Raw genomic sequence first — 21,919 nt, forward strand, 5'->3', positions numbered from 1 at the left:
CCGCTAGGATAACACTTTGACCCGAACCTACTGGACCAACATCGTCATCATTAGAGTCATCATCAACGATATCTTCTAACTTACGTAGTCCTAGAATGACTCTGTTAAACCGTTTTTTCAGCTTTTCCAATAGGCTTGTTTTCTGTTTTCCTTTATATTGATTGCAGAATATAAGTGTCTCCTCTTGGATGTACTGCTCTGCAATACAATCCTCAGGTCATGTCTTGTTACGGACATAGGCCTTGAATGTCTTCATGAACCTGACAAAGTTAATGATACATTATATATACATGCAAATGTAGATGTTAAGCTGATTTATTCTTATTAAGCTCACAACGTACCTTTCGAATGGATACATCCATTGATAGTATACAGGACCACATATGCGAGCCTCGTAAGCTAAATGGATCGACAAATGCATCATAATGACAAATATCGATGGCGGGCATATAGTCTCAAGCTGACATAACGTCCTAGCCATGCCTCTCTCGAGAGTAAGGAGTGTTTGAAGGTCTACGGTTGTCGAGCACAAGGCATTAAAGAAGGTGCAAAAGCTTGTAATTATAGGACGAATGACCTTTCTATCCCTGAATGCATGCTGGATGAGAACTGGGAGCAAATATTGCATCAACACATGGTAAGAATGAGACTTCATTCCCTTTAAATCCACGCAATCTTCCTTTACGATGGTCCTCCAATTCGCACTAAAACCGATCGGAACACGCAGCTCATGCAAAGTCTGGATGAAAAGTTTTTTCTCTTCTTTTCTTAGACAGAAAGGACTTTGTTTCTGAATCACCTTGCCATTGTTCTTTTTCAGCCATAGACGCTTCTTAATTCCCAATTGTTTCAGGTCCCTGCGTGCATTAGCATCATCCTTAGTTTTGCTAGGCGTGTTCAACATCAAGGCAACAAGGATTTCACATATATTTTTCTCAATATGCATGACATCAAGGTTGTGACGCACGGGAATATCTTTCCAATACTCCAGATCAAATAATATAGACCGTTTGAAGAACCACGGTGATTCAACATCATCCGCTAGCTCTTATCGGCCTCCATCAATACCCCTTATATTACTCTTCCTAGTCTTCCCCCACTGCATATTCAAGTTCGCGGTTTGTCTTTCAACCTCAATCCCATCCAAACGGATCGGTTGACATCGTATCTCCACCTTCTTGTTGAACGTGCCAGCACTTGTGTCCTTCCTAGCCTGTTCTGACATTGACAACCATCGTCTGTGACCCATATAAACATGTTTCTTTCCATATTGGAGTCGCAAAGAATCTGTGTTAGGACCACATACAGGACAACCATACTTACCCTTTGTCCTACAACCAGAAACGTTACCATATGCTGGAAAGTCATGAATTGTCCAAAGCAGAACAACACGCATGTTGAATTTATTTTCATGGTATGCATCGAACGTCGTGACCCCTTCTCGCCATAACTTTTACAGTTCATCAATCAATGGCTGTAAATAAACATCAATATCCTTTCCCGGTTGTCGCGGTCCTTCAATGAGCAAAGTCAACATAGTAAACTGAGGTTTCATGCAAAGCTTTGGTGGAAGGTTGTACGTCACACACATAACGGGCCATGAACTATGCGACATACTGAAAGTGCCGAATGGGTTAAACCCATCTGTAGTCAAACCCAATCGAACATTGCGAGGCTCAGCTGAAAAATCTGTATACTTGTCATCAAGATTCTTCCATGCAATAGAATCAGCCGGATGCTCCATCTTTTCATGTTAAAATTTTCTGGTTGAGTGCCAAGACATTTCTTTTGCCAACCATGGCACACTGAACATTCTTTGTAGCCTTGGTGTTAATGGAAAATACCTTAACACCTTCCTAGGTATTGTAGATCCTTTTTTCTCAAAACCCATTTCAGTCTTGTACCTAGAAGTTTTACAATTTGGACAAATGGTTTTCATCTCGTTCTCTCTCCAGTATAAGATGCAGTCATTTGGACAAGCATGGATTTTCACATAATCAAGACCCAACTTTGTAATGATCTTCTTCGCTTGGTAGGTATTAGTTGGGGCCTTGTTACTGGAAGGTAACACCTTCTTCAGTAGTTGAAGGAGCTCTGTAAAGCTTCTTTCACTCCATCCATGATTCACCTTTAATTTGAAAAGCTGTATAATGAAAGTCACCACGGTGAAATCTTGGGCCCCAGGGTATAGTTCAGTCATTGCGTCTCGTAGATTTGCTTCAAACTCATTAGTTTCATTTTCTCCGAAGACGCCTTCAACTATAGGGGTCACGTTGGGCTCATCCTGTACAACTTCATCTAGGTTATTACCACCAAGTTCTTAAACGATCGCGTTGTGAACCTCATTTAAGTTCGAGACACTATGGTATTGTTGGGAACTTGATTCACGTACAGTACACTTAGGTGATACATGTTCCCCATGCATGTTCCAAACCCTATAGCTTGGGTCGAATCCATTTTTCATTAGATGTATTTCCATATCATCATAAGAAATCGGAAAACGTGCACATCTGCAAGTGGTGCATGGACAAGGAACAAATTCTCTACTAGGAAGGTTTTCTTGTGCAAACTTTGAAAAACTTCTGATTCCAGAAAGAAAACGTGGGTTAGGGAAACTTAGTGTCATCCATTCCCTATTCATTACAGCTAAATCTCGATTAACCAATGGGTCCATTTTCAACCTGCACCTTACTAAAAATTAAAGTTGGAAATTAACCTAATGTACCATCCTCCTCAAAAGTTGAAAATGAAGGAAGTGCTATCAGATGATTAGACCCATACAGATATTATCTACCAAATACAATGTATTAAGGAGTTTGCCATCATTGTATTTTTACAAAAAATTAATAATGTAATTAATAAGTATAATATTAAACCACTTACATAGATGAAAAGTCTCGCATGCAATTCTAATATATCAAGCTAAATGATGGATCGTACCAGTCAAAGACTTCACCACACAAGGGCAATGGAATGCTTACAAAGACCTAGGATGAAGAAACCACACAAATATCAGCTCTATCCAAAATTTCTTCAACCCACATTAAGTTTTAATGGTGAATTACCACAGTTTCCTGTGCATCCAATCCATTCATATAGTATTGGCTCATCATGATGAAAAAAACTATCCAAAAATTGTATTATTCCGAGACTGAAGTGGACCATATGATGTATATTTACAATTTTTAGGTATAATTTTATAAGGGGCCAGACTAGGAGTTGAAACAGCCTGATTTTTTGAATAAAAGCCAAAAATGTTTACCCCCAAGCTTGATTCCTGATGAATGCAATGCAGTGGATTAACATGTTTTATGACACGTGTGGTGGATGAGTCACCAACATTTAACAAATTGGTGTAAATGCACATGCTAGTCTAACACTTCAATCATATTTCTCAATATATATGTGAATGCCTATGCCAGTAACATAAAAGACATTGTAAATAAAAAATAAAAATAAAAAATAAAAAACATAGAAATTCAAATTGATGTCACAATCTGACAAACCCAAAAAAAAATAAGCAATCCCATGGATCTTAAGACAATCCACCGACATCACCATCATTACCTTTAAATCCCATCCAATCCACCCTAATCCCTTTAAAATTGCTTGGGACGTGTTTGGTTAGGATTAAAAGGGATTGGATAGTTTAATCCCGGATTGGCCGGGCGTCCCAAACAGACCAAAATAGACCAGATATAGCAATCCCATAGATCTTGCACCAATCTATTGGCAACTATCATTACCTTGAAATTTGCAATCTACTCTAATACCATCCAAATCCATCCAATCTCGCCAAACAGCCCTAATGGTGGGCATTCAATCACCCATTTCTATGGTGTGGTCCACGAGATTTCCCTAAAATGAAGTTGAAAAAATGAATGGCCTGCATACATATATTATGGTGGAGCCCACAAAGCATTTTTTGGGCCCGTTTGGCGGGAACGAATTGGCTACCCGGTGGTCTGTGCTCTGTGGGCCCTACCATGATGTATGTTTTTCATCCATTCCGTTTATCCATTTTTAAAGATCATTCTATAGTATTATCGAAAAAATTAGAAGGATATAAATATCAGGTGGTCCACACCCCATGAAAACAATACTGATTGGATATCCACCATTAAAATCCTCCTAGGGCCGACTGTACTGTTTATTTGACATCCATTCTGTTGATTTGGTTAGGAAGACCTAGATGAAGGGAAAACAAAAAATTAGCTTGATCCAAAACTTTTATGGCCACCAAAAATTTTTTAATGGTCGACGCTCATTCAACACTGTTTCTGTAATGTGGTCCACTTGAGATTTGGATATACCTCATCTTTTTTATCTCATATCATAAAATGATCTAGAAAAATATATGGACGGCATGGATGAAACACATATATTATGATGGGGCCCGACAGACCACCGACCACCAGCCATTGGATGGTGGCCGGGGGCGGTAGCCAATCCGTTTCCATCCGTATAACCTAAGTGCCTGTTTGGCCGGTCGGATTGTCTTCAGATACATGGGATTGATATATCCAGTCTGTTTGGCACACTCGGCCAATACTGGGATTAAACCTTCCCATCCCTTCCAATCCCTAGAGCCAAACGCGTCTCAGGCATTAGGATCTGATCACCGCCCGGCCAATCCCGGATTTAACTTTCAATCCCTTCCAATACCATCCAATCCCTTCCAATCCCACCGCCAGACGGGCCCTAGGAAAACAGAAGGGGCAAATCCTTTCAATCCCTTCCAATAACATCCAATCCCTTCCAATCCGACCGGCCAAATGGCCCTTACATTTCAGAAACAGAGAGAGGGGAATGCGGATTGAACCTCTGAAAGATTTGAGAAAGAGATAAAGATGGAAAAAGAAATATACTCACCGTACGATGCTTCTTCTTCTTCTACTTCATGCAGCGAAATGGGTTTCGGGAGATGCGGAATGCGGCCCTTGAGACAGTGAGAGAGGGTGAGGGAGATCGGGAGATGAAGAGAGGGCAAGGGAACGAGAGAGACTGAGTGCGAGAGAGAGAGAGAGAGAGAGAGAGAGAGAGAGATGGAGACGGAGATGGGGAATGGGTTTCTGTTTGGGAGGGCGGGAGATAATGGTGTTTTTGGAGGGAGAGGGCTTTTTCGACGGGCGCGTGACGGACGGCCCTGAGCTGTTTTAGGATTTTACTTACGTGGGGCCCACTGTGATGTATTTCATACATCCACTCCATCCAATAAATTTAAATTAATATTTTAAGGATAATAAAAAATTCAATTGGATCAAATCTTTAAGGTGACCACACAACAAATTAACAGTAAACATTTAATTTCTATTATTTCTTATGGTGTGGTCCACCTAGATATTCAATCTCCATAATTTTTGGGCTCATGTAACAAAATTACATATCCGAATTTTTGGACGGCTTAGATCAAATACATATATTCCAGTGGACCTCATGGATCTCCCTGAGCACCATATAGGTTATAGGTTGAGAGGTACGTTTTAGCTACAGAGAACCTAGGCTATAGCTACGGATTAAATCCGTAGCTATTTTGCTACGGATTTAATCCGTAGCTAAAAGCAGTCAGCTTCCATAGCCATTACTCGATTTTTTGGTAGTGTGTGTGTACTGACATGGGTGTGTACTAAAAAGCTAACCCAAAAAAAAAAAAAAACGAATTTCACTAAACGGCATATCATACTCCAGATCGAATGCAGTTAAGCTAATATAGTTAAGCAAATGCATAAATTTAAACATAGCTACGTGAATATGCACATGTTCTATAAATTCCTTCCGGAGTATGAGTCCGTACTAGGTTCAATATATACATATATAAGTCCAAAATAAACAAAATGTAGTAATGTAAGTGTGTCCAACTAAGCCCAGATGCTAGCGTTCCCTGCATAATGGTACGTAGCCTAGATCGACCCGCCTGAGAGTTGGAAGTAGGAGAACTCCTCCTCCTCATCCAAGAAGTCCTGCTCCAATGCGCAGACGTCGTCTATACCTGCATCTACACTAGCATCTGGTTGGTGTTTTAAAACACCGTCCCAGAGTGGGAGTGACTTATTAACTCAGTGGTTCTATAAGGTAAAAGTTACACATGTTATCAAGTCAATCAAAGCAGTAATGATAAGGTAATCATAATAACCACTTCTTAACTATTCTTTTTAATGTAGGAATGGAGTGTAAGTAATGATGCATGCCCTCACCCATCAATGCTCCCTCAACAAGCGACTCTGACCGCCTATTTCGCATATGACAACACTTTCACAAACGTGTAACTCCAACACCTTTTTGTCATATTCTAACTAATGCAGTGTGATGCATGGTCATGTTAGCCAAGTGATTAATTATGCTCATTCATACAGTAAGTTTGGGAAGTTAGGGTACCTCCTTTTTAATATTGACCCAAATCAAACATTAGGCATCGGACAATCGCAGTGGTCCTACTCCTATGTTTTGGATCCATCTAGGTTCATCACTCCCAGATAAACACATACGATAGGCAAGTTGCAAGAAGTTGTGCTCACGGTCACTACTGGGAGGCTCGTCACCCTAGCATAGGCTGACAACATGAACACAGTGTCCCATACCACCATACCTGGCTCACAAGTCTTGAGGATCATAGTACCATGGTTAAAGTGGATCTTTACATTGGTGAGTACCTTAGATTCAAGTAGTCGCGTCTATACATCGTAAACACATAATAGGTCAACTGGTTCATTAGGCAAGCTCGATTGGTACGGGCGCATGCTGACTTAATCGATATGGAGTACGTAAATGCCCCTCATGGCCTAACCACTATCGGTAATTGTCGTACAACTCGTATTTATCGAGTTTACCCCAAGGTGGCAAGACTAATTCGGCCACCCAAACATGGACTTTTACCGATTTCCTGGATTACATTTGTAGCCTTAATCCTATCCAAATGCTGCTAACAACCACGTGTAATATCCATCCCAGCATTCAACAAATAATCCGAGTGAATTTCTCATTTAGACATTTCATCAAACACATAGACCATGTTAACTACAACTTGCATTTTGTCAATTGATCACATAGAGGAAAATATATATATACATATATATATATATATATATGCATAAGACAATAAAGAATCCTATCATAATACTTGTAGTAAATATCTATCCCAGCATTCAACAAACAATTCGAGTAGATTTCTCATTTGGGCATTTCATCAAACACATAGATCATGTTAACTACAACTTGCATTTTGTCAATTGATCACATAGAAGAAAATATACATATGTATAAGACAATAAATAATCATATCATAATATTCGTAGTAAATACAAATCATCCACAATTTCTCGTTTAGACAATTTATCAAACACATAGACTACATTAGTTACAACATATATTTTATCAATTCTTTATACAGAGAAATCCATACACATATGACAATGATGAATCCTATATTAGTAATCATGGCAAGCACTAATCATTTTATATTTCTCATTTAAAAATTTCAACAAACACATAGGTTGCATCATTTATTTATCACAGTTCATAGGTGTATCTTATACAGAAATCAACGTATTGAAGACAATACGGTAGCAATCAAAACAAGCGTAAATCATTAGCTGACATGAAAGCACTGATAAACCGTAACCTAAGCGTTTATAGTCCGCACCTTTCGTTAGTATGCTTGACTCGGACTCGGTCTTAATTCTACGTTTCCAAAAATGAAACGTTGGGGACCTAAATAATGAAACTGGTTAACTAGGTTGACAAAAAACTATTCGGGAGCTCTATACCGATATTAGGGTTGGTATTTCTTACGCGAAATCGTAGCCGAAAGAGGTTTGGTAATGCAAAGGGACGGTGATTAGGCACGTGGATTTGTGGGAGAAGATTTCATGTAGCGATCTCCCAAAGTTCCCCTTCTCTCTTTTCTCTTTTCTCATCTCTCTTCCTCTAGGGTTTGTGAAATTCGTATATGGGAGAGAGAGGGTGAAATGAGAGTTATTTATAGCCCCAGATGTGGTGCAAATGGCCCCAGGGCCACTTTATACTATGTTTCTACTATGTGGGCGGCCATTTTTTACGAACAGGGCTCTTAGGGAGGCCCACAGCTAATCTACGTCACGGGGTACGCTCCCTAACAATGCATCCACTCTCGGACATGATTTCGGTGCGATCGAATAAGCCGATCAGTTGTAGAGAGCCTGTGTCAGATCAACGGTCATACGTCTCCAATCGAGGCCACATTTATACGGATGTGTGCAGGAAAATTTCCTTTCTCCATGTGTGAAGTTTGGTCACAAACCAACGGTCAGAAATCTTCAACTTTGCATAATAGTGAAAGGCCCAATTCATTTAAGTTTTAGTTCATTTTCTTAAGGTATTTGCATTTCCCATATACTTAACTCACGACTCAAGTTGGGCATTTCTGGACACTGTCTAGGCTTGGTTCCCGCGATGGTTGTCAAGCCCAGTAAGACGGATATCGTCCTATAATTCTAGGGTCATCGGACTCCCGACGTGTGGTCTAGGTCCGTTATAGAGTTTCAATGTACTCCCGAGAGCAGAAGGCCCTTGGGATTTCCCCTGGGTCTTAAGATGGCATTGGGTCAGTGGTACTCATGGTCTTAGGCCTCCTCATTTGTGAAAATGGTGGCCCAAGCTTAATCCATCGATTACTTAGCATTTAACTAAATCTCGTCTAAATTATACAACCAGATGTGGTCCTTGGATTGTTCCTCCTGAGGTTGTACTCAGGTCTTTATACGGATTTTTTCGGGACATTACAACTACCCATGAGGTGTTTTCACTCGATAGATATCAAAATCAACAGTTAAGAGGATGATTTGTCAATTAGGTCAGTTTTACAATGATCTAAGGACTGAATTTTGTATATATGGTTAATTTATGATACATATGCATGGTATAAAATTTTACATCAAATGGATCATGAGAACTATGTGATATAGAATTCAGGGGTATAGGTTAATGTTATTTTCATAATTATTGCTGATATGAGAGTTTTGAGAAATCTAGTGGTTCTACATAGTTATAGGCACGTTTCTAAGTAATTCTTACAAAATGACTTATATCTAAATCATTATGAATAAGAAATTATTCACCAAACTAATTAAGGAAATGTACATATATCCACCAACATAGTGGATGGTCAGATGACATGCAAAAAATATGAAGACTTGATAGTTGGTATTCTAACAGTGTATATATGTATATGTACGATCGGTTTTGTAAATTAAAGAACACAAGGTGGGGTTTTTTAGAGTGATTAATGGATAGAACATGTGTATCGCTAGCTTCGAGTGTTTTATCCACATGTGTAAGTTTCTCAGATTGTAGTTTTGACATTGGGTTAAGCATATTCATAGGTGGTGAAGAAGATAAATGGATCAAAATCTCAACTTGATGTGTGTGTGAGTGGATGTAGAGATCAAGTAGCTAGTTTACTACGATCAAGTGGTCCAAAATTAAAGTGGACGGTTAGATGTCTCTATCTAGTAGTTCATTTTTGACTGAGCGGTTGGTTATGGTGGACAAGTGAGAAGATTGATCAAAATCTCAACTTGATGTGTGTGTGAGTGGATGTAGAGATCAAGTAGCTAGTTTACTACGATCAAGTGGTCCAAAATTAAAGTGGACGGTTAGATGTCTCTATCTATTAGTTCATTTTTGACTGAGCGGTTGGTTATGGTGGACAAGTGAGAAGATTTGGATATATGATGATCCTATCTTAAAATCAACAGTCAGATTTCCTAATGGTCAGATTCGTGTTGGAGAATAGATGTAAGGTTAGGATAGCTAGATTAGTATTGTGTACTTGTACATAATAAGTTAAATTTTATGGTAACATTTAAGAACTTTCAATACTCGGGTATTGAAAAGTTCAGGTGTTACAATCTATCCCCCATTAAACAAAATTTCATCCCCGAAATTTATTTATTTGTTCCCTTTTACACTGATCCATTATGATTAATATTTTACTATATTCCTCGTGAGGTAGATGTATATGTCTAGGTATGCATATAATTGGCTACCTGGAAATCGGGACACTACAATCTACCCCCCCCCCCCCCAAATAAAAATCTCAACCCCATGGTAATTAGATTAAACTGCTCATGCCTTACTTGAATCTGGTTCCGTAAATCTATGGTCCCGATCATTCTAAATCTTTGCAGAATACAATGAAAATTTTCTCTTCACCATAAGAGTATCCTAGATTTCATAAAGGATAAGCTCAAATTATCCACTCCTTGTTGAACTTAAGTTTCAGTGTCGTCTTTTATATGATCGTCAATTCCTAAAATCGCTTTATATTGACAGTATGTCTCTCCTAGAATTTTAATTTCTGATTCATATGTCCAATTTATTTGAAATTTGGAGTCTAAGCCCCTAACTTATTCTTAAGACTCTAGAAAAATTCCTGAGGCATAATTCCACAGTTTAGGGGTATTTCACCCTCGTGAGGTGTATAAAAACTAGTTGTCCAATAGCAATTTCTACTGATCTTTGCTACTGTTGGATTTTTATGAAATTTTGTACAGACCCAATCGAGATGAAATTTTAGAGGAAGGTTAATGGACACCTATGTGATCTAATGGAGCCTGATGTGGATCTGCGTCCAGCAAAACAGAGGACCCACCAATGGAACTCTTGTACATAAATGTCTGGCAGAAATAATAAAACGAAAATCCCAAAAAGAAAGAGAAAAAGAAATTAGAGTTAGACCACTGCACTGGTCTGTCCTTCAGCTAATGGTTCAGATGAACCGTTCTAGACCACAACACCGGTTTGTTTTTCAGGCAATGGTTTGAATGAACCTTGCTGTCTTGCTGGAGTTTCTGTTTATAGGAGAGGACTTGGTTCATATGAGTATGCTAGAGTGTGATTTGTGATACATTGTAAACCCATCCAGACCCTGTATATATAAGATAGGATTACTGGCAGTTTTGGTCCAGAGACTTAAATCCACATGGCCGTTGTCTAGCTGTTGTGAGAAACTAGCTATTATTAGCAGTTTCTAACTGTTGTGCATGTGGTGTAATAGTTTCTGCATGGTCAGGTATCAATTGCATGAGGAGTTACACCTCTCTACAATAACTATATTTCCAGCCTCTATATAAGCCAAGAGATCTCATTCAATCCTCTAGACTCTCAGCCATTCGCACGGATGCACAAAGTGCAAAGTGCTCCACTAACGCCTCTACTACCACACTGCCTCCCATGCCCACGCCTCGCACCGAGCCCGAGTGCGCGTGCGGGTGGTCATACTAGAACACGCAAGCCCGATACTCCTCGGACTAGGTGAGTAAACATTATAATATTCAACCTTTCTCATATAACCACAAAAATCTTTTTCTCTTTTTTCAATGTGGGACTATTCCCAAAACACTTTAAAAGGGTTTTTACGAACCATATTATAAAATATATAATATTTTTATTTAAAATATATTAAAATCAATATGATAAGATCTTTTTTCTAGCTTTCATGGTAAATATGAGGCAACACACATGATGAACAGAGTAAATCTCATTTTCGTTCCCTCCATGTGGTTGGGGACAGGTAACCCTACAACGTACATATGCCAATTAGACTAGTAAGGTTTATAAAGAAAGTAGCCTACTATCATTAGGGCTAAAAGTCGAGCAGGTTGGGTCAGGTTGGTGCTCAACCCTGACCCAACCTAAGGTTCCTATACGTCAACCCTAACCCAACCCAATGCAATCTTGGGTTGGGAATTCTCAACCCAAGCGAGCTCAATCAAGTTAGACGGGTGGATAAGAGCTAATATTTTTCGTTATTGCATTAATCTATTGTATTTCAATACATGTCTTATTTTTTGTACCTATGATTTTATTAATTATATATGTAGTTATTTTATCATAAATAACTTCATATTTTCTAAACTAACAAGCTAAAATATAGGACAATTACTCCTTAAAAGTTGTCTTGTGTAGCATGCATTCTATTTGGGAGAGAGAAATCTCGCGTATCTTGTTAGCCTGAGTCATCGGCAATGACATGGACGAATTAGACCCAATAGCACTAGAATATCCTGTGCCTTCAGCATAGACGATCCACACCCAATTGTAACTTATAAGTAACTTATATATTGATCGGGTTCGGATTAGGTCGGCCAACTTGAGCCCGACACAAGTTTTATCGGGTTGGTGTTTGTATAGCCCAAGCCCGATACCGAACCCAATACATCCTACCCGAACCCAACCCAATGTTGGGTCGTCACGGGTAGGTCAGGTTGAACCCGCCCGACTTTCAGCCCTAAGTACCATGCATGGCATATGTTCTAGTGGCAACATTACTACCATAATGGCCCAAAATATCGATCACGTGTTGTGTGTGTAACTTCTAGCTCATACATTAGCTGTCCCCAGAAGTTGAAGATCAATTCAATCGTTAGGTGGGCCACACAGTAGAAAACACCTGAAGATAAACCAAATCAAAGAAATTACAGCGATGGGCCAACCTGACGTGTTGCACATGATGAACTAGTTGGATGGCATACATTTGTAGACTTCCAGTTATGATGGTAACTTTACCATAGGATCATTGACCATCATATATGGCTAATGTTTTATTCATGCCAGCGTAGACATAAGCAAAATCTCATAGATGCAGAGATAATTTATTGCATTTGGTACACAGCCCAAAGTAAGACTAGTTTATTTCATTGAGCTGTAGTACTCCATTGAGTTGCCGAATGGCCTTTGGTTGCCGCAGTCGAGATTGTCGCCATAGCTCACTCCGAGTATGTCGCAGTACCGCTTGTAGAACCCAATTCGGTCTGCCACCCTACTGTCAGTGCCATGGCCGCATTCGAGTCCTCCATTGATGATGTTGGTGATGACGCCGTATCCTGGGAGCCGACCGGCAGCCCTGTCGGAGGCTGAGGGCGTCCATCTGCCGGTAATGACATCATGGCACGAGGGTTTGGGGGATTGTGGGGTCATCCAAAACCAGAATGCAGTTTTGAATGAAATGACTGGGTCAGTGGCCACCAGATCAGGGTTGTTGAGGAGGTCAGACCCAATCGCTCTTCCAGCCGGTCCATAGTTAAAGTTGCTGAGACATCATGTTCAGGGAAAGTCAATTCAAAGTCAAGCAACCACTCTTTTATTTATCACCTTATCTGTTGAAAACAATTACTCTGTGGACAAGTCATTTTCGAATGCGGATGGTGTCCTACCTACGCCCGTCTCCAGTTGGGAACGGGCAGGGGCTTTGAGTGGCCACCGTGATGTATGGGTCTTATCCACACCATTCACCCATTTTTTTCGTATAATTTTAGGTGTAAGCCCAAAAATGAGGCAGATAAAAGGCTCAATGGACTACATAATGGGGATTAAACTCAGACCGTTGAAAACTTCTTGAGGGCTACAGAAGTTTTGGATGGAGCTGATATTTGTGTTTTATCAAGTTTTGGATGGAGCTGATATTTGTGTTTTATCTTCATCCAAATCTATGTCAGATCTATGTAACTTTATGAATAGGTTGGATGACAAATAAACATCATGGTGGGCCCTAGAAAAGTTTCTTCCCGTGGTGTAGTCCACTTGAGCCTAGGAAACAAGTAATCAGCGGACAAGGCATTTTCCGTGGGACACGTAGCCCGGATACAATCTCCACGTTAATGGGATAAAATCCGTTAACTTACGAACTTCAAGCAGAGAATGGTCCATGATTAACAACAAAAAAAGTAAAATAAAATCACAATGTTTCTATCCCTGCGATTTCTGTTTTTTAAAAAATGTCAGAAAATAAGCAACTGCTCCCACCAAGGGAGGAATGGGTCATTTATTAGGGCTAAGATATCCCAATTTTTTGCAAAATTAGGTTGACGGTCAATGGACGGTTTAAATCACAAGATGCCTGGATTGGATCATCAAATAAATTCCGCACATGTGGGTACACAATCTGTAGGTATGGAAAATGCCCTGCCTCCAGACGTGGGTTAAAGAGTGCTAGACATGTTGCAGAACAACCTCGGGTCCATTTCTGGCTATATCCCCGAAGTACTCTTAGAAGTGGGTACTTGGCCAATCACAAAATGACTAGTTTCGGTCCGGTTCCATGGCTCGTGCCCGGAAAGAAACATTAAAAACCTCTAATCCCGTTTAAAGAAGAGTTTGAATATGCCAAATTAATAGTAAGGATTTTTCGACAAAATTCCTCGGGATCCAACATTTTACCAAAGAGTCCGGATCCTCTGTTATCAGGTCAACAGAGAATTCCTGATACCTAATTCCCATTGGTCCACATCACCACTCACTAAAAAAATAAAAATAAATAAAAAACAGCTTCGACGCCAAACCATTAGGGTAACAGGAATTCTCTGTTGACCTGGTAACGGAGGATCCCGACTCTTTACCAAATAACGCCTCCATGATTAGATATGACAGGGAGGAGCTATTTGAAGAGGAAATAACAAAATCGCCCTCATGCAAGTTTTGCTACAAAAATTAGTGAGAGTTGAGGCTTGTGGGGCCCACATGGTATGCTTATGACACCTAAACCACCCAATATATGTAACTCATCTGCGATGGCACCAACCAAAAGTCAGGCCTATCAAATTATCAAAAGGAGTACACTTGAATTTGAATATTTTGAGCGGTGCATGTTACTTTTTATGGATTGGCCTACCTTGTGATTATGATTGGATCCCCAATATTTTCGTTTCTCCTAAAATTATGTTAGTATACATTTTACACGGGTTAAATGTCAAACACATATTATGTGGGCTCAATAAGTCTAGAGTCACCGCTTTATGCAGAAAAGAAGGGCAGTACCGCACTCTCTCCTCTAAAAGAGCACTGCCGGAGAATAAGGATTCGTGGAGGCACCGTTTATGAAAAAGCCAATCATCAGGGCATTTTGCTGTAAAGATCCCTTAATAATGGCATTGGGCTCAGTAGTCAAGTTGGGGACGCGGATTTCCTGTTAAAGCCTTTACCAGTAAGATCGTGCGCCAGAAACTTAGGTGGGGCCTACCATGATGTTTACGAAAAATCCACTCCGTCCTTCCGTTTTTTGAGCTCATTTTAGACTTAAAATAAAAAGTGAGAAGAATCTAAGACTCAAATGGGCCGCACCAAAGGAAAAGACCTTCCTGGGGTCAACAGTGATGTTTACATGCCATCCATACCGTTCATAACGTCATCCCACTTATTTATTGGATCCGGCTCATTTTTGGCCTTAGGTCTTCAAATGAGCTCAAAAAACGGATGGACGGAGTGGATTTCTTACAAATATCACGTTTGCCCAACTAGATTCCCAGCGCAGGAACTTCCTGCAAAGGCTTTCGCAGGTAATCTGCGTCCGAACATAGACATCAAATGGATCGTTTGATTAAAATAAAATAAAATTTGAAGCATAAAAATGTAAGGATGATACACTCACTATGAAATTTGGATGGGTCCTCGGCCGTAGTACTTTTTATTAGGAGCGCATGGCCATTGAGCATTTGGTACACAGTAATCAGGAGGATTACCCTGTTCCTGGATAAAGCAATATCCCCAAGAATACGGTCCATCCGGTGCAGTGGCCCACCCCCCTGTATATTTCAATCAATCAACCAATTCAGAAATTACCATTCATTTGAAATTTCAAGAACCAAACATCATAAATGGTACTTTTTTGAAACTGGCTTTTGTTCAACGGACGATCCTGCACAAAACAATCATAGGACAGGGGAAGGTATTTAAACCTACCTGTAGTTTCATGGGAGGTTTGTGCTAGGAAAGCTGCGATCTCCCTTTTACGCGTCGCTGTGTCCCCAACCGTCGCAAATGCACCAAAGGCACTTGCAGCGGATATGAAAGCATTGTAAGTGTAGAATCCCCTGCCAGGACATGCCGCATCGTTCCGGTGCTTAAGGATATTTTCAAACAGAGACTGAGGGATGAGGGAGCTAAGTCCCTCGCCGCTCGGAGGCGTTGGAGGTACGGGAGTAGGGCTACCACCACATTGGCTCTGGCAACCTTCACCGCAGTAGGGATCGGTGTTGCCACACCAACCAAACTGGCTACAACATAGGCCTCCAGGGCATAAGGCTCCACCAGCCTGCCTCCCACATTGTTCTGCAAAGGCTCCTAGCAAGGAAGCCAAGGAGAGGAAAATCAAGGCACGGGTCCTCATTTTCTCAGTACTAGGATTGTTGGGGTTTATGAGATGAGAGACGTGTATATATAGGCGATTTTGAGAGACTGATTGAGGGAAGGGAGACAGATGGGAAGCGGATTGGCCGGTGTACCATACACTAGCTATATAGCTGGTGTATTGACGTCAGCAAGTTCTGTGGGTCCAATCATGAGGTATGTGTTATATCCAAACCGTCCATCCCTTTTTCGAGTTCGTCGTAAGGCTTGAACCGAAAAATAAGACAGATCTAAGGATAAATTGGACCACACTGAAAAAAGCAGTGGGAGATTGAACGTCAACCATTGAAACCCTTCTTGGGGTCACAAAAGTTTCGGATCAATATGAAATTTATTTTTCCTCTTCATCCAGATATTTGGGACCTTATTAACAGAATGGATGGAAAATAAACGTTACGGTGGGCCTACGAATTTTGTAATGGTGAAAATCATTATCCCGCTGCTATTTTTGGTGTGGTCCATTTGAGCTTTGGATATGATTTAGTTTTTGTCTCATGCTCTAAAATGATCTCGAAAAATTGATGAACGGTGAGGATATAATAAGTAAACTATGGGGGTGCTCATGTAACTTCGATCTCCTTTGAACCGTTCGCACAACTCGAGCTCCCAGGAGCGTCGGCGCTCGTCTTCGCACGAAACGTATGTACATCAGCTGCTGTGTGGTACACCAGCCGATCCGCTTCCAGATGGAGGGGGCGGATTTTTTTTTCTTTGACCGAGTCAATGAGAGTGAGATTAACTGCCAACATAAATGAAAAGGACATAGACGGATGGGCAACGGATTAGGTGCGGCCGCGGCCACACTAAAACGGTGTGGTCCTTACTGTGGGGTGGACCTTGATCCATCCATTCTTTATCCACGTCGTCCATTTGACAGATTTTTCTAAGGTAATGAAACCGATCAAAATCTCAGGTATATCATGAGAGACAGTGGTGATTTACCATTAAAACGTTATTGTTGGCCATAAAAGTTCTAAATGAAGCAAGTTTCTTTTTTCCTCGTACTGGTCAACCTGATGGCAAATAAACATTATAGAAAACATTATAAAGAGTCCCGTGAAGTTTATAATGGTGCAGTGTTCCGTCACCACTGTTTACTATGGTTTGGTTAGCTTCATTTTTTGGGTCATGCCCTACCATGATCTGAAAAACCAGATGGACGGTATGGATATAGAATATATAAATCAAGGTAGGCCCAACTGCAAGGGCCTCTTTGTTGGGTAAGGTTGGGTATAATTCCAGTCGGACTGAGTTACAGTTGACCCAATTGGGACCAGTTTTGAAATATACTTAACTTGAGCTTGATCCGACTGGTTGCCGAGTCCAGCATACCTAGCTCGATGCGAGTTCGAGTTTGGCCTGGTCTAATCTGAACCGGCTTTGACTCGGCTTTGACTCAGCTTTGACTCAATCACAATAACTGAGTTCAGTCGAGTTAGCACCGAGTTGAGCTTTTTTTTTTTCTTTTTCTTTTTTTTACTTGAGTTGAATTGTTCAGAGTAAATATTGTAAAAGACTCAAAAGTAATTAAAAAAAAAAAAGAAACAGTGAGTAAATAAAAATTGTTAAAGAAAATAAATATATGTTCATAATTTCAAATGGAGTTCCACATACAAATCACCAAGTCATTCATTCATTCAATATTCCTTTGTATGATGAATTCATTTGTGGCGTGTAACAAGAGTAACCTTGTTTACAATAGTAACACCTCCTCTACCTTCAATGTTAGAATCATCCTTTGGTTCTCTTTTTACGGCTTAAACTGTAAGAAAATTTTAGACTGAGTCCGAGCTAAAAGTGTCTAAAAGATGGTTATTTACCTCTTCTGAATTATATAGTGTAGATGTATTTCTATCGTCCTCATTTATATATTTAACAAGTTTTTTCAGCCTCTTTTTATGATGTAATTTGGACGGAATTTCTAACCGTCTATAGAATACAGCAAGACTTTTAAAAATTTATGATGATTCATCGCTTCATTATGTCCCATACTTGTGCCTGCTTCGGCATCACATTGTCTTTGAGGGGGTTGATATTGTTGCCTGGTCCTAGATGCCAATTTCAAGTTTTGTTTTATGGTTTTTTTTATAATACCATTATTTTTGTTCCCTTAATAGTATGTCTTCTTATTCTTTACTAATTGTGGGGGTAGTTTTTCAGCTTGACATTTCTTCACTTATAATAGGCGTACTTTTATATCTTCTATGGCTGGTTGTATTGGCTATAGGTAAGTGGGTGGTGAAAGCCTTCGTATTTGAGTCGAGAATGGCTTAAAATAAATCTCGGACTTCTGAAAGGGCTTTGCTATATGGGGCAGTGTCTCCTCCCCGGAAAGCCAAATATAAGTTTAACCGATTTGTTTTGTTTACAAATTATTTTTAACACAACTTGTATTGCAATTTTATCTTTTTGTCTTATGAGTAGACTTGGGCTCTATAATCCCAAATATCTGTCAATGGATCATCTTCCGATGATACATCTATAAGTGTGTATTTTGAAAGAAATAATATTTGGTTAGGTTGAGGCAACATAAATAATTAGTGAATAAAGATAAATAGACGCAACTAGTCAATCATATGAGATTTAAACAACATCAAGTCATTTAAAAGTATAAATGAAAAGAGAATAAATATAAAAAAGAAACATTAAAAGCTGATAAGTGATAAACATAGATATTCATCCACCCATCGAATGTTACAATTCAAGTACACGAATAAGTAAATGCAAGTGAAATAGAAGGCAATGTCTCATCCTGCTTTATGCAATTGTTATAGGTACTTTTGTTACACCCCAAACTCGGAAACCGGACTTGCAAAATTCTCAATCGCCAAATCCGATGCCGACAGCCTTCGTAGTACCCCATTCTCAGCTCCCAGCGCACATATGATAGATTCCGATCATTTGATCCTACAAGGAGGATTTTCAATGTACATATGTTTCATAACAAGCATAACCACAAGTTTACCTAAATCACAAAGGCAACATCATTATCACATATCCACTAATATAGACAGTTGAATACAGTGCTGAAAGGAAAATACATATATCAATAATCAAAGCTCCAGAAGATAGCTACATACTCCGAGCTCAACACTGCTGTGACCTAACACCACCTGCACACATCTATTGTGTATAAGCTTAGAGAAAGCTTCGATGGTGGTATAAATGTGCGCACAAGGTAAATGCTAAGTATACAATGCAAGTCCATAAATCATACAATGTCGAAAATACTGGCAAGTCTATAAATCATACAATATCAAAGTATGCAATGCAAATCGATTATGCAATGTGGAGACATAGAGAGCCGAATATCAGATGCCGAGGATGCAATGCAATATGCAATGCAAATGAAATTACCATGCGGGAGTGTGAAGTCGGGATGATAGTATGTAGTATCGCAGGCTATGGGGTCCATCACAAGTGACTTCTATCCAAACTAGTCACATGCCTAATTTAGATAGTCAAACTCAATATGGTAAACTCTTGATCTCAAGTTGGTCGCGTGTCCCAATCGAAATCCTGGCTATTAAGAAGGTACACATATCAATTAGTTGTGTACCACCATCCCGAGTGGATAGTGAATGAATAAATAAATGAGTAAAATGCTCTACATATCAGTATTATACATCTCTGGGATCATCACCAGGGTCTAGTACACTCTACATATAATCGTCGCCAATTGAACGTGCAACCATGCAAGTGAAAGAGACTTCACTATCCGTCTGGCTAATAGTCAGCCAATATCAACCCGGCATGTCGATAGTGGACCCAATCACAAGCTAGTCAACTCAGCCTAGCTATGCCTACTACCCTTCAGCGGGTAAGACCACAACCCTTTCCCAACCGACCACGACACAGTGGGAGATGTGGCCTACTAATATTCGGTACTCAAGCGCTCATGTATCCACTCGGTCTAGACATTGGGGCGTCTCCTGTCCACGGATGTTTAGAAATTTTCACCCAGGGACATCTATGACGCCTCGATCCTGGTAACAGATTTTCAGTGTCCCATCTGGCCATCCACGATATGCATGTGGAGGATACGACCTTGAAGTCACCAGGGCGTACAGTAATCACAACACATAATGCAAGATGCATGAGTCATACAATCCAGTCATGCATCAATTCTGCGCGTACTGTGCGCTTATGTTACACAATCTCCGCCTATCAGGGAGTCTCATAATAACCTACCCAATGACATATGCAATGGTCAACCACATCTCATAAAAAATATACAGATGATGCGTATGGGCATGTATTATGATGTTATGCTGTCATATACTCATAATTAGTATCGACAACCGGCACCGATAATCGGCCTATACAATCAGTGTCGACAATCGGAATCAGCCTCGATAACCGAAATCAGCCTCGTCAATGGGAATCGGCCTCAACAATCGGACTCAGCTTTGACAATCAGAATCGGTTTTGACAATCGGAATCGGCATCGATAATCGGCCTCAAAAATCGAAATCGACCTTGATTATCAGAATCGGCCTCGACAATCGGAATCGACCTCGATAATCCGAATCAACCTCGACAATCGAAATCGGTAATCGGCCTAAGAAATGGCCTAAGGGAAGGTCATAATATGGACATTTAACCATCATCGCCTATCAATGTGGACATTTAACCATCATTGCTCCCAAGGAGTGGCCCATATAAAGCCAAATGCATCGTGGGCCCATGACCTCACACAAGGGCCTAATATACGCCACATATACTTCACATTAGGCCTCAATACGTGGGCCTCATATACATCAAATGGGTCTCATACAAGGGCCATAATTATATTAGATTGGGCCTCATCAATGGGCTGCAGTACATGGACCTCATATACATCAAATGGGCAGTAACAATGGCCCTCATATGCTTCAAGTCGGGTTGATTGCATGGGTCTCATATACATCGTAATGGGTCATATCTCATGGGCTTAATACACATCACAATGGGCCGCATTACATGGGCCTCATATGCATCGCAATGGGCCTCTCACACGAGCCTAATACACATCACAATGGCCTCATCACACGGGCCTCACACATGGGCCTCATACACATCACATTTGGCCTCACTATTTGGGCCTCAAATACATCACAATGAGCCACAACCTATAGGCCTAAAATACATCACAGTGAGCCACAACTCATGGGCCTAAAATACATCACAATGGGTTACATTACTTGTGTAAGACCCGTGTCCCAGTCCGTACCGTTCCGTTAGCTTCCGCGGTCCTTTCGGTCAAATTCTGGCAACCTTCGCACCATATCCGACGTTTGCACGCGATCTTAAGCCAGGTCCCACACACCGACGTTAGCTCAATCCGAAACCTATGTCTTAGCGACCGCGTCGTCGCTGCGGTTCCAATGCCACGACTTGCACACCGAACGATACCCAGTCAAGAAGATGTCGATCTGCGTTTATTTCGAAGAAACACCGCACGTTGCGGATTTTGAGGGAATCTCTACACAATTAGTCTCATCAATCAACCATAAATGCATCCCTTACCCCAAGTACCACAACCCATTCCCTCTTTTTCAAAAGTCCACCCTCTTTCCACCTCACCATTCCTCTTTTTCTCATTTTCAACCACAACCATCTCTCTTCTCCACCAATTTCAAACTAAGTCATACCTCTCATCACCCCTTTCTTACAACCACCACTCCACCCATCCCTTCATCCATTATTTCTATCTCTCCCTCTCATTCTCTAGCAATTTTCCAAATCTCATGAGAGCTCCAATATCCAAGCTCTCTCCCAA

General features: G+C 40.4%; 2 protein-coding genes across 2 annotated transcripts in view; both read right to left on the reverse strand.

Annotated features, from left to right (window-relative positions):
- Window positions 1-12,525: 12,525 nt before the first annotated feature.
- Window positions 12,526-16,195, reverse strand: LOC131237083 (endochitinase). The gene is made up of 3 exons (XM_058234731.1): window positions 15,712-16,195; window positions 15,401-15,554; window positions 12,526-13,066 (listed from the first exon to the last, which is right to left on the reverse strand). The coding sequence occupies exons 1-3, from the start codon at window positions 16,136-16,138 to the stop codon at window positions 12,667-12,669; spliced, it is 981 nt and encodes a 326-aa protein (XP_058090714.1). The 5' UTR covers window positions 16,139-16,195; the 3' UTR covers window positions 12,526-12,666.
- Window positions 16,196-17,166: 971 nt separating this feature from the next.
- The window catches only part of LOC131225226 (uncharacterized), a 128,505-nt gene continuing 123,752 nt past the window's right edge, over window positions 17,167-21,919 (reverse strand). The window contains exon 4 of the mRNA XM_058220711.1: window positions 17,167-17,171. Within this exon, the coding sequence (XP_058076694.1) occupies window positions 17,167-17,171 (5 nt within the window). The remainder of the gene's footprint in view (window positions 17,172-21,919) is intronic.

Source organism: Magnolia sinica, chromosome 2 (assembly GCF_029962835.1).
Source record: "Magnolia sinica isolate HGM2019 chromosome 2, MsV1, whole genome shotgun sequence".
NCBI lineage: Eukaryota > Viridiplantae > Streptophyta > Magnoliopsida > Magnoliales > Magnoliaceae > Magnolia > Magnolia sinica.